Source organism: Chrysochloris asiatica, unplaced genomic scaffold (genome assembly GCF_000296735.1).
Source record: "Chrysochloris asiatica unplaced genomic scaffold, ChrAsi1.0 scaffold00236, whole genome shotgun sequence".
Taxonomy (NCBI): Eukaryota; Metazoa; Chordata; class Mammalia; order Afrosoricida; family Chrysochloridae; genus Chrysochloris; species Chrysochloris asiatica.
The window spans coordinates 1,925,781-1,940,673 of record NW_006408754.1 but is presented as its reverse complement, the minus strand read 5'-3'; the positions used below and the strand labels follow the sequence as shown (position 1 = coordinate 1,940,673).

The window sequence follows — 14,893 nt, the reverse complement described above, 5'->3', positions numbered from 1 at the left end:
GAGATGATATACGATGGAATGAATGTAAAACTAAAGTTCTCCCATGTAAACTATCATATAATTCACAATAAAACATTAAAAAAATGATAAATAAGTATTAATTGCTACAATTTGATGAATTTGACCTATACTTATGAATGTAGTAACTCAAAATATCAACTGAGAGGGAAGGAGGCATTCCATCAAGTGTCAATCCTAACTCCTATGTATACAGGGTTGATAAGGACAGGAAGACATTGGCTCCCTAAAATAAGAGGGTGATAAAGGAACAAAGTGACTGGCTTACAAGTTTTCAAGAGGGAGTTTAGTTGAAGAGTGTGTGTGGGAAAAAAGAGTCCCCACTGAATAATTTTCATCTTGTCTAGGCAGGTCTGGTGAAAAGAGATGGGTATAAGATTCTTATGATTCAATGGTGAATAACTGTTATCATGACTAATTGTGACTGTCACAACTGAAAAGGTAGAAGTTTTGTAACAAAAAGTGGGGAGTAGTTAATCTTACAGTCCAAGAACAGAGGCCCCTAGGGTCATCAAGGGAGAAAAGCATGAGCAGAATATGGGACCCTATCCAGAGAGGCAGCTACACCAGAGATGGATGCAGAGATGGTGACATCAAGAGATAGAGCAGCTGAGGACTCTAGATTCATGGGAAAAGAAAGACTGATTTCTGGTGGCCAGGAGGCAGGCTTACAGAATGGTTGGTTGTTTAAATGATTACATATTTCTGAGTGATTTTGTGTACATCTCCCCCACCTCCAAAAAATAAAACAACACAACAGAGAGAATGGAAGCAAATAGTGTTGAATGATTATGCATGTAGTAGATAATAATCACTGCAATGAAATGATGAGTGTAAAACCTATGTTCTCCCGTGCAAACTATCAATTCACAATAAAAGCTTTTAAAATAATAATAATAGTGACATATCAAGAAAGCGAAAGAACCAATTTTAACAGATTTAATTAGCAAAATCTAGGATTACTATAGCCACAAAATTCGTGTTAAAAGCAACGGATTAAAACTCTCAGAATAAGTCCATAGCATACATAAGAAGGAGGAGAATGAGAAGGAAATGATAAATAATAAAACAAGTGTGGCAAAAATCAACATTTGGGGAATCGGAATGAAAAGTATATGGGATTTTTGCCTTTTTTTTGCAAATCTTTGGAAAGTCTTAAATTAATTTTTAAATAAAAATTTACAGGAAATGTAGGATAAAGTTCAACCCCACCAACTACTCCTTGGAAACCAAATACAGGGTTGCTATGAGCAGAACCAACTCAATGACACTTAATAACATCAACAATCTATGAATAGACCATGAAAATCTATAAGATACAAATAAAAATTCACCATATGTTGCTCTGTATCATCAGCCAAAACAAGGCCAGAGGCAGACTGTGGAATAGACCATCAATTACTCATATGCAAGTTCACACTGAAGCAGAAGAAAATAAAAACAAGTCCACAAAAGCCAAAGTATTACTTTGGCGATATTCCACCTGAATTTAGAAATCATTGCAAAAACAGATATGATGCATTAGACACTAGACACTGAAGACCAGAAGAGTTGTGGTATAACATCAAGAACATCATACAGGAAGACAGCAAAAAGTCATTAAGACAAGACAGAAAGAAAAGACCAAGATGGATGTCAGAAGAAACTCTGACTTGTTCTCTAGCATAGAGAGGCTAAAGCAAATGGAAGAAACGAGGAGGTAAAAGAGAACAGAAAATTTCAAAATTCAGATCGAGAACACAAAGTCAAACATAATGGAAGTGCAAAGACCTGGAGTTAGAAAACTGAAAGGGAAAACATGCTCAGCATTTCTCAAACTAAGGGAACTGAAGAAAAAATCCAAGCCTTGGTAGTCAATATTGGGTTGCACCTACATATAAAGAAAACAAAGATCCTCACCACTGGAACAATAAGTAACACCAAGATAAATACTGAAGAAGATATTGAAGTTGTCAAAGGCTTCATTTTGCTTGGATCAACCATAAATACTCATGGAAGCAGCAGTCAAGAAATCAAATGACAAATTTTAATCATTGATGTTATTGTGATTGAAAGTTGCTAATAACTATCTATAATAGAAACAATGAATTAACTGACTTTTTTGTTTTGCACAAGCTACTTCAAAAGAAAAAATATATGCAACTTGTTGGGAAGCAGTCTACAAAGATTTGCAATATGGGACTTTGGCCAAAACTTCCATTACATAAATTAATAAACAACCAAATCTAAGTCCATCTCTGAAGAAAAACCTTGTTTTCTGATATCAGATAACTTTCATATTCTTCAGCATTCAACATTTATGGTACTTTTCTTGCTCTGTTCCAAACTTACATTTGTTTTATTCCTTATAAGATTATTTTTCATATCTTCTTCTCTTTCAGTAATTTGGACCTAAGTTTAATATGATAGTTAATTTAACGTGATTTGCCTTTGTAATATAATCTATTTCCTGTATTCCTGACACTCCTCGTATGCCATAGTCACAATCTCAAGATTCAATTTAATATATCATCTGTAAAATGCAAACTTATGTATCACCTGCATTCTGAAATTCAGAGATGACTATTATCTATATGCCCCCCCCACTCTTTTTCTTTGAGTGGAAATGTACTTTTTAGCTGGATGTTGCCAAAGGACATGACACCACTAACCATGAGCTTGAAGTGATCATCTAATGAAATTATCAACTACCAGTCTCACTACTGCTATTACAGCCTCAACCCAAAGCAAATTGATAAAGATTTTTTATTCCTAAGTTTAAAAGTGATATTAAATTATTTTAAAAGTTATATGAAAGATCAATCCCTTTGGCCCAGAAACACCCTTCCTAAGCAATTGTTTTTAGGAAATCAAAAGAATTTTAAAATTCATCTGCATGAATCTGCCTATTTCAATATTATGCATAATGATATGAAAATGTGGACCCAAAGCTACTATTTAAAAAGAGAGAAATAGTTATGGAAATTATGGTGAATCAGCTCAAAGGAATATTATGTAGCCACTGAAATGTGATTTCTAGAGACTACATAACGAAGTTTAGATGTAAACCATATATGAATAAAAGAAAAGTGATATGTTACATTTTTTAAGAAATACTCCATGCATGGCCTTTGAGTCGATTCAAATTCACAGAAACCCTGTAAGGTAGAGTAGACTTGTCCCATAGGGTTTCCCAGGCATCTTTATGAGAGCAGATTGCTTCATTTTGCTCCCATGGAGCTGCTAGTGGTTCCCAACCACTGACCTTCCAGTTAGGAGCCCCATGATTAATGCTACACCACCAGATCTCCTTCAGAAACACTTGTTGGTAAGCGTTGTTGGGTCAGTTTTAACTCAAAAGATCCTGTGCAGGGTTTCCAAGAAGTGGCTGGTGGGTTTGAATCACTAACCTTAGAATGGAAAAATAAAAATTTTAAATAAATCATGTTATGAAAGTTATTTTCTTAAAAATATTAAAATAGTGCTTACATTTTGATTTTACAATAAGCAAAAAATGGACAAGAACAAAAATAATATGCGGAACTCTCTTCTCTGAGGCCAATAAAAGCCTAAAATAATGAATTTTTCACATTTCTATGTAGTGGTGTGGTGCTGTAGGATAAGCACTCATCTTCAAGGTCAGTTTGAACCAGCCACTCCTAGGGAACTCTGAACGGGGTCACTACGGGTAGGAACTGACTTGATGGCACTTAACAACAACATATGGTGGTGGAGGTAGTAGCTGTGTGCCATGGAGTTGGCTCTGACTCACAGTGACCCTGCATTGGGTTCCAAAGCTATAAATCTTTATAAGAGCAGATCTGCAGCCTAAGAAACCATATACAGGGTCACTGTGAGTCAAAAGTGACTCAACAGCATTTAACAATAATAACAACAAAAGGACCAAAGAGCAATGTTGGAGCAGTGGTTAAAGTGCTCAGCTGTTAATCTAAAGGTCAGTGGTTTGAACTCACCAGTCTCTCCAGAAGAGAAAGATGTGGCTGGGAGTCTGCTTTCTGTAAATATTTACAGCTTTGGAAATCTATGAGGCAGTTGTAGAGTAACTGTGCAATAGACTGAACAGCAATGGGTTTGGCTTGGTTTTAGAAGGGCCAAAACTTTTTAGAGAAGTAAACTATAGTGACATTATTACCCTCAAGGAGGTGTTGCTGCCCACTTCTGGCACCTACATGTAAAAGTCATGAAATGCAGGGCATCCTTGTTGATGGTGTTGCTAATGCCATCAACTCAGTTCCAACACATTATTGTTAAGTGCCATCGTGTTGATTCCAACTCACAGTGACCATACATAGGGTTTCTGAGGAGTGACTTGTGGGTTTGAACTGTCCACCTTGAGGTTCAAGCCAACCTTATAGTCCAGTGCTTATCCTATAGTTCAGTACAGAAATTATGTCTCTTCTCTATAATAATCCTTCCTCATAAAATCCCATCCTTGCTTTATCAAGAATTTTCTTGTGTTTAAACAATGAAAAACTTTGCTGGAAATCAAACAAATCCAATACAGTCTACATTTATTTCTAAGTGAAACTATATAACACTGATCTGTGATATAGTTTTAAAAATTATTTTAATTAACTACTTAAATTACTTTAAAACCTTCTGGCATAACTAAATAATCTGAAAATAGTAAGATTATTTCTGCCGAAAATCTAGCTAACAAATTATTCCTCTATAAATGCAGACAGCCCCCAGGTTATGTATGTATGACATATGGACAACTCTTATTTGTTCTTTAATGTTACTGAAATTTGCCCTCATTTTGAACCAAACCCCATTCACAACAAATTCATCATCGCACTCACCCTCATTTACTGCACATGCAACTTTTAAATCACTGGCAAGGCTTCAAACCTTTTATTGCACTAAACTTACCGAGTATAGGATTTCTGCAGCTGTAACTCTTGCGGGAGCAGAAAGCCTCATCTTTCTCCCACAGTGCAGCTGGTGGGATTGAACTGCGACCTTGCAGTTAGCAGTCCAGTGTCACACCAGGACTCCTTATGCATCTTAGTCTGACTTACCTAATTTGTTTTTCTTTTTATTATAGTTTTTTTTTATTGCATTTTAGGTGAAAGTTTACTGAAAAAAACTAATTTATTCTGTGAGCATAGTTGCAATCCCTTTAATGTAACAGTACTCATTCATGTCCTCTCTGGGTTTCCCAGTTCCATGAATTCTTCTCTCCTGCTTCTTCCTGCCTTCTGAGCTTGTTTTATGGTTCATGCTGTCCTTTTAGTCTCATATGGTTCATTGTACTGCATAGCACATTCGTTTCTGGTGTTATTATGCACTAAACTTATAGTCTGTTATAAGTGCCATAGAGGCAAGTCTAACTCTTAATGAATCTGTATAGAGTTTCCAAGGCTGATAATCTCTATGAAAACAAAAAGCTTCATCTTTCTCCCTTGGAAGCAGATAGACTTATCTTTATCCCACAGAGGGGCTGGTAGGTTTGAACCACTGACCTTGCAGTTACCAATTCACTGTTTAACCCACTATGCCACCAGTGCTCCTTTTTCTTTACTTCTATGTTGTTGTTAAGTGCTTTCGAGTCAGTTCCAACTCATAGCGACCCTATATAAGATTTCTGAGGTGCAGCTGGTAAGTTTGAACTACCAGCCTTGTAATTAGCAGGCCAGTGCTTATCCTACAAAGCAACACAAGGACTCCACACATTTTACTTCTATAAGCCTGTCAATTGTTTGAAGGAAAGTGGATCCCCAGGGATTTGATCAGTTTCAGACTTGAAGGGTGTTTAAAGACTGTGGTCTTAGAGATTCCACTAGTTTCTATCAGACCAATATGGCTGGTATTTTTTAGAATTTTAAATTTTAATCTGCTTTATTTTCACCCTTTTTGTCCAGAATCTTCTATTGGGATACTGATCAGAGCAGTCAATAGTGGTAGCTGGACACTATCTAGCTCACCTTGTCTCAAGACACTGGGAGATCCACAGGAGTGGACAACAAAGGTAAATACTATTACATACACAATTTGGAAAATTAGAAATAACAAACAATATCTGTGAGCATATACATAGGTAAAGAAGTCCTGATGTGGTGCTGTAGGATAAGCACTGGACCACAAAGTCAGTTTGAACCACAAGGTCAATGGTTCAAACCCACAAACTCTATACAGAGTCCCTATGAGTTAGAACTAACTCAACAGCACTTAATAACACCATACATAGGTAGATGTGTAAGCAGAACAGAAGTGGGAAGGTGAAGGCTATGAGAAATCAGAAGGAGAATGATACACCCATGAGTAGAAGCACTAAGTGTCCAATATGTTGTAAGCAGGCCACACCCCAAGGAAACTTCCTTTCCATTGGCTAACTATTCACAGCAGACCTCATTATAGGAGGATTATATTACATTGTTGTTGTAGTTGTTAAGTGCCATCAGTTCCAACTCATGATGACCCTGTATAGGGTTTCTGAGGAGCAGTTCATGAATTTGATCCACTGACCTTGCATTGCAATCCAACCTTGCAGCCTAGTGCTTGTCCTACAGCACCACACCAGGACTCCTATAGTATATTAGAGCTCATCATTTGGGTTGACTACATTTCAATTACCAAACCACTGAGAATCCTGCCACAGTCAAGGTGACACAAAACCTTAACTATCACAATTACCTTTAAAACTCGGGAGTTCTAACACTAAGAAATGTCACAATTATTTTAGAGAACCCTATGTTTAGAAGCCATTTCATTGTTTCTCTATACTTTATTACTCCTTTTTTTTTTTTTTTTTTTATGGATTCCAAATAGCCTAATATCCCACACATCTGTATTTTGGTGGGTTGCACGTTGCTGTGATGCTGAAAGCTATGCCACTAGTGTTTCAAATACCAGCAAGGTAATCCATGCTTCAGCAGGGTTTCAAACTAAGAACAGATTAGAAAAAAGATGGTCAATTTCTAAGTGGTATGCACATGAAAACATTGTGTGGAACAGTGGAGCATTGTCTGATAGAGTTGGAAGATGAGTCCCTCACTCAGGTTGAAAGGTACTCAAAATACTACTGAAGAAGGTGTGCCTCTTCAAAGTAGAGCTGTCCTTCGTGATGTGGATGAAGTAACGCTTTTTGGACCTTCATGTACTGATGGGGCATGACTCAAAATGAGGAGAAACAGTTGCAAACTCTATTAGTAACTGGAATGTGGAATGTATGGAATCTTACAAAATAGCAAGTTGTTAAAAATGTAATGAGACACGTAAAGATCAGCATCCTTGGTACTAATGAACTGAAATACACAGGTACTGGCCATTTAAAATCAGAAAACCATATAGTTTACTATGCTGGTAATAATCCATACAAGAGAAATGGTGTAAGAATCGTCATCAGAAAAAATATATATATTTCAAGATCCAACTTGGAGTTCAATGATCTGTAATAGGATAATATTTATATGCCTGTAAGAAGGCCAGTTAATACAATGATTATTCGAATTTAGGCACCAGCTACCAAAGTCAGTGATGAAGAAATTGAAGAATTCTACCAACCTCTTAAGGAGCTCTGGTAGTGTAGTGGTTACACATAGGGCTGCGAGATCAAAGTGGGTATCAGAAGAAACTCTAAAACTTGCTCTTAGGTATAGAGAAGTTAAAGTGACTGAAAAAATTAGGTCAAAGGGCTGAGCAGAAAAGTTCAATAGACATTTCAAGAACACAAAGTCAAGTACTATAATGAAATGTGCAAAAACCTAAAGCTACAAAACATGAAAGGATAAACATGCTCAGCATTTCTCAAGCTGAAAGGACTGAAGAAAACATTTAAGCTTCAACTTTCAATACTGAAGGATTCAATGGACAAAGTAATGAATGATGCAGGAAGTCTCAAAAGAAGATGGAAGGAATACAAAGAATCACTGTACCAAAAAAGAACTGGTTGACATTCAAGCATTTCAGGATATAGCATATAATCCAGAACCAATGGTACTGAAGGAAGAAGTCCAAGCTATACTGAAGACATCAGGATAAAACAAGGCTTCAGGAATTGATGGAGTATCAATTGAAATGTATCAACAAATTGTTGCAGTACTGGAAGCACTCACTAGTCACTGCCAAGATATCTGGAAGATAATTACCTGAGAAAGATCTACATTTGTTCCCATTCCAAAGAAAGGTGACCTAAGAGATTGCAGAAATTATCAAACAATATCATTAAAATCACATAGATTAAAATTCTGCTAAATATAATTTTTAAATGGCTGCAGAAACATTAATAGGAAGCTGTCAGAAATTCAAGTTGGAGTGAAAAGATTTAGAATGAGGGATATTATTGCTGATTTCTGATATATCTTAGCGCAAAGGGGAGAATACCAGAAAGATGTCTTCTTGTATTTTATTATTGACTTTTTCAATGGCATTTGACTATATGGATTATAACAAACAAACTTTGAGTAACATTGAGAAGAACGGGAATTCCAAAACACTTAAGTTTACTCATGAGCAACTTGTATGTAGACCGCTAGGACAATTTATGGGTAAGATGTATTCTGCCATGTAGACATTATGACTTAGAATTAATTCAGTGGAAAACAACAACAATGCAGTAAGACCATGTGGCACTGTAGGATCAGCATCGGACTGCGAACCACAAGGTTGGCAGTTCAAACCTACCAAATTCTCCTTAGAAACCCTATAAAGGGTCACTGTAAGTCAGACCTGACTCTATGGCACTTAGTAACAACAGGCAAATAATAATAAAGTTGTCATTTGGTCACATTTCTTATATTATACTAATGTATGATTTTAATGACCTGCTGCATAATAAACTCAGTGTTTGTTTGCTTTCATTTTAAGATTCATAAATTAAGATTATAGACTCAGACAACTTTGTTATTGTTGTTGTTAAGTGCTGTCAAATCACTGCTGACTCATAGGACCCTGTATAGGGTTTCTGAGGAGCGGTGGTGAGCTTGAACCACCAACCTTGGAAGTTTTCAATTCCATTGGTTCCCAAACATGTTGGCACTTTTGAAACAGCTGGTGAACATCTGAAAACTATTAATACTAGGCTTGATCCTTGGGGATTCTAATCCAGTAGATCTGGGAATGAGGTCCTGGATTCTATACTTCTTAAGAAGTTTATCAAGTCATCTGAGACTTAAGTAGGTATGGGAGCCACTAACCTAATTTAATTTGTAACTTAGTAAAATGAATTGGATGTGGGGTTCCAAATTCCAGTTTCCTTGAGAAACATTTGATCAAACACACACATTACTCACTCCTCAGTAGCCCCAGCTACCAGAATATCTTCCTGGTCAGTTTTAACATCCAGTTCTGGTTCCCCATTAAGCAGAAGCTTCAAGTTGTAAATAACCAGCAATGTACCTGGTAAGAATATAGACAGGAGATTTGTGATTATTTTAAATATATAAATGTTATTCTTGTTATAGCATTTATGAAATTGAGTAACAAAATTTCTTTTTTTGCTTCAATAAATAATAGGTTTTGATAAGTCCCAAGGCATACAAGGGGACTTTAAAAGTTTGTGGGAAATTCCATTGTCTTGCAAAACAAATTTTTCAAGTCCCCTTATATGTTTCTTATAGCAAGTTTCACTCCTGCCAAAGAGTGCTGTATATATACACAGCATGGACATTCTTACTTCTACTCAATTCATTCTAAGTGTTTCAAAATGGATTCTTAATCTTCAGCATTCTATTCATGATTTTCATCATGAAAACTGTTAGAAGCCTCAACCAAATGTGTATTATTGGTATATCTCTCGTTGATGGGACTCAAATCAATGCATAGAAGAAAAATGAATTAAACATTTTTGTGTAAATACTAAGTACTACTTCTAGACTCTACTGCAGAGGTTGAATTTTTTTTTTTCTTCTGTGAAGAGTAAATATTTTAAGTTTTGCAAGCCATGTAGTATCTGTCATAATCACTCATACTTATTTCTGTGGTTACAGAATGAATGCAGTTATAGAAAATATATAAGTGAATGAGTATGGCTGTATAATAATTAAACTTCACTTAAAAGAAACAGAGACTGGGGCCAGATTTGATCCATGGGTCATAGTGAACTGGCCTCTACTCTAATGCATTTATAATGAAAAGTTCTGATTCTTTACAAAATTTACTGAGATGAGAACAAACAGGATTGTATGATTAATTAAAACAAGTAATTATGTTTTCTGTAATTTTTAGTAAATTACAGTAAGATTTAGTAAAATCTTAGTAAACATAATATAGAACAGCACAGTTGCTAATGATTTAGATTCTGGAGGTCAATACTGTAGCTTATGTCCAATACTGTAGCTATCATTTATTAGTACGGTGACCTCAGACAAGTGTCCTGGCCTTCTTGAACCTAATTTTCTCATCTTTAAAATGCAGTTCATTAAGTATCTATCCCATAGAATTGTTATGAGAATTAAATGAGTTCATTTTTATAAAGCAGTTAGAGTAAGTTTTTCATTGGTATTAGCATACAAAGTGTCCTTAAAATGCCCATGAATAAGGCAAAAATATCAATAATCTTAAAGAAGGAATTTTTAAAGCAGTATAAAGAATTTCTCAGAAATTAATTATAAACATTATATGAATTAAGGAGCCACACATAAAAAAAAAATGGATATAAGTTTTTTCCAGTGCAGGGTTGTTTTTCACTGTAAATATGAGAAGTGATAGAAGGAAGCCTGGAGAAAGACTGGCACTGGAAAACTTCAGTTGTTGTTGTTGTTGTTAAGTGCCATCGAGTCAGGTCCGACCCATAGCGACCCTGTACAGGGTTTCCGAGGGTGTAAATCTTTACGGGAGTAGAAAGCCTCATCTTTCTCCCGCGGAGCGGCTGGTAGTTTCGAACCGCTGACCTTAAGGTTCGCAGCCCGATTCGTAACCACTACGCTACCAGAGCTACACAGTGTATTCCAAATGTTGACTACAAATTGATGGAAGTAAAAAGAATGGCAGAAAGATTTGTTGATTTTAAAAGAATGTTTACAAAGCTTTGTTCACTCAACCACAGGGACCTGGATCTTTACTTTAGTCATTAGTATGCTTGTCATCCTTGTATCACCTAGTAGCAGATGTTGTAACAAGTGTCTCAGACTTTGTATATGGTATAGCTATAGAGTCCTGTTTGTCATAGCCTATATCACCCTCCTCCCATGCAGTTTCAATAAACTCATGAGAGTATACATCTTTCTCCCATTATTAGGGACTTGCTGTGATTCGTGTTTGGATTATTTTAAGAAAAACTCTTAAGAATAAATTACTGCTCCACATGAGATTGCATATGAGACTATGAATGAAAGATTAGTACAAAAATATGAAAACATATTTATAGTATTACAAGACATTGAAAACAAGTATTTCCATCAAAATTTCTATTTTGATGATCTTACCACATTTTCCATATATCATATCAAACTGCTGCATCAATTCAGCTTCAGTTTTAAATGGGGAGTATTTATAAATTATAGCTAATTCTGTTGAGAATTTTATGGGATCATTGGTGACATATTCTCTGCTTCTTGTTAACCATGAAGGAATTGGAACCACAACCTTTAAAGACAAAAGGAAAAAAAATCATTCATTATAAAACACACAAATAAAAACCATCATCTTTTCTATCTAATCCTGATTCACACACTCTCATTCAACCAAATGACAAAACACAAAGTGAAGTTCATTTCCCTGTATATTCAAGTTTCATTTTTTTAATGATTCATTATGAAATGTGGAAATTGATAAAATCTACTTCTAACTCCTCTTGAAAGATGGGTGGAATATCAAAGGAAACAACATGAACAATACTTTAGAAGCTGAAAGACAGATGACTTAGGAAGCCCAAGAAAAAAAATAATCCAAAGTCAAAACCTGAAATAAGAAGAACCAGTTTGATAAACTTTTCACAAGCCCCTGATGAGCCTGATGACATACAACACTCCAAAAAAGAAATGTTGCTTTCAAGTATGATTCCAACTCATACAGGGCAAAGTAGAATTTGCCTGTAAACAAAAACAAATTCCCAAAACTCTTCCATGGAGCCACTGGTGGGCTTGAACCACTGAATTTCTGTTAGTCACCAAGCACTTAACCACTGTACCACCAGGGACCCTAGAGGTAATAGGAGAAGAACGCTAGAAATAATATCTAGATTCCTATCTGGCTACAATTCTTCCTATCCCACTGAGACAGTACACTTTCTCTCAGGAAGAGTGTAACCAAAAGCATATTTGGATAAGAGGATACCAGGCACTGTTGTTGGGGTGACAAAACTGAAATTAGAGAGAGTACATGAATGTACACTATTGGATGCAAAGGACCCTAGATCTCATTAGAGTCCAAGAAAATTGGCAACCAGACCTTCAAGCATAAGACTGTTATAGAGAGTTTTCTGGGAAATCTGACTAGTTCAGAAGAAAAGATATTTTGAGAGATCCCTAACATAGTAACCAGTATAGTCAGGTCACATTATAGCAACACTCATAGCAGCCAAGCCCCCATCCCTCTGTCTCTCGGAGTTTTCAATTAGCATTTCAGTGATCTAATCCGTGCTAGACTGCAAAATCGGTTTGAACTGCAAAGTCGGCAGTTCAAGCTCACCAGTTATTCCTTGGAAACCCTATACAGGGTTACCGTGGGCCGGAACTGACTCAATGGCACTGAACAGCAACAATAACAATCTTATAAATGTTCAGAATTAATGTTTTCTTTAGACACTAAGAAAAGCCTCTATTATGAAAAGTAGAGATCGAAACAAACAAAATCAAGACTTAGTAGAAGCAGAAATCATGATAGGAAGAAAAAAAGCTGAGGAAAAAATTAATCATTGCTAATATCTTCAGAGATATAAGAGCAAATACTGCATTCATGAAAAAAAATAGGTACTTTTAAAGAAAAAAAAAAAGAACACTGAATAAACAAAAACTTTTCCTGAAAGATGAGTAGAATAGAAAATCAGAAATGTGACTATAGAAATCATTTATTTAAGGGTTAGAAGACAAATGTTAGAAAGTATCCCAGAAAAGAAAACAAGAATACAAAAAGGCAGAAAATAAAAGAGCAAAGTTCAAGAAGCCTAAGAGCTGCAAAATAGGAGTTCTGAAATGTTGAGTTGAATTGTGTCCTCACACACAAAAAAACTGTCCTCACAAAAAAAGATACGTGAAGGTAACTTTTAAATAGAATGTTTAAAGTTATCATCATATCAGCATAGAGCGGACTCTAATGCCATCTGGGTGTTATATTATGAAAGACAAAAAAAGACATGGTAAGATAGGATATGCAGAAACCACAGAGGTACCACAGAATGCCAAGAATTTACAGAAGTCACCAGAAGCTAGAGAAAAGTAAGGAAAAGTTTCTTTCTCTGAGCCATTAAACAGAATCATGATTGGTCATTACTTTGATTTGGAATTCTAACCTCCTAAACTGCGAAACAATAAATTTCTGTGTAAAGTCATCTGACTTTTAATATTTTGTTAAAGCAGTTCTAGAAAACTAAGAGAAAAAAGAGAATATGAATGGAAGAAAATCATCAAATTGTTTAGGAAAATGCCTCCAAAGAACATGACTTCCAGATTGAAAAGGTCCAAGAAATTCCCAACACTATGGATTTAAGTAAACCTACACAAAGGTACAACATTAAAATTAGAAGACAAGGGACCTTCAAAATATGGAAGAAAACTAAGAGAGAAGGTCAAAAACTAGAGTCTGGAATTATAAATCATTTTATACTTCTCAATAGCATCACTAAAAGCAAGAAGAGAATGGAGTGATACCTTCAAACTCATGAAGGGAAATTAATTCTTATCAAGAAATAATAACAAGCCATACTATCATCAAGGGTGAGCATAAAACGGCAGAAGAAAAGCACTTTCAAACAAGTGAAGTCTCAAATATTTTCTTCCCATGAACGTTTGTTGAGACAATAACTGGAGGATCTGCTCTACCAACATGAAAATATCACTATAAAAGGAGAAGATACGAGATTAGAATCTGAGATGTGAAAAAAGAGCAAGGTGCAGAGACTCATCTGGATGACAGTAAGGGCCAAAACCAGGATGACAGCTGAGCATCAGACATGAAAGCAGGAGTATACACTGTAGTACAGCAAAGGCTCCATAGCAGAGTTTTTCAGGAAGATGAAACTGATAGGAAAGGAGATTGAGACTGAGGTCAACACAGTGATAAAGACATGGAAAGCAAGACAAATATTTAATAGTGGTGGTGATTGCTGTTAATTGACGTGAAGTCTATTCCAACTTATAGGGACTCTGTACAGGATTTCTGAGGAGCAAAGCTATTGGTCTGCAGTCCTGTGCTTATCCTACAGTGCCAGACTAGGTGTCCACAAAGCAGGCTATTATTAACTTCAGGAAAAATAATAGTTCAGGAAAAGATATAAATTCTTTATGACATGGTATAATTGTAATTAGTGCATATCTAGTCTTGTAATGGACAATCACGATGGCAGATCAGGTAGACGTGCAATGAGGAGCTCCGTCAACAATAACATGGAATACTGGGCCAAGAAGGCGCAGAGGATGGTGCTGGAACTCTGAAACAAATATGAAGGTAAATTTGGAGGATTGGAAGGCTTACAGCTGGAGGAATTTGTAGGAGAATCCAGGAAAACACTCTTTTCTAGTTCAAGACCCTCAGCTGTTCCCAGATCCACCATCTTGAGACAGAACATCTTGATTGTATCAGGATTGATTGTATCAGGAGAGAACATCTTAATTATATTTTGATTGTAACAGGATTATATCAGGATTGATATAGAAATTTAAAGCGACAGTTTCCACATAAAAACCACGCAGCCACCACTCGTCTGTCTGTCATGCTGTGGTGGCTTGAGTTGCTGTGATTTTGAGGGCTATGCCACCAGTATTTTAAATAACCAGCA

General features: G+C 36.0%; 1 protein-coding gene across 1 annotated transcript in view; it reads right to left on the bottom strand.

Moving 5' to 3' along the window:
- The window catches only part of MORC1 (MORC family CW-type zinc finger 1), a 292,206-nt gene that overhangs the window by 234,427 nt on the left and 42,886 nt on the right, over positions 1–14,893 (bottom strand). The window contains exons 7-8 of the mRNA XM_006873316.1: positions 11,385–11,544; positions 9,252–9,357 (exon numbers count right to left, since the gene is read on the bottom strand). Of these exons, the coding sequence (XP_006873378.1) occupies positions 9,252–9,357; positions 11,385–11,544 (266 nt within the window). The remainder of the gene's footprint in view (positions 1–9,251; positions 9,358–11,384; positions 11,545–14,893) is intronic.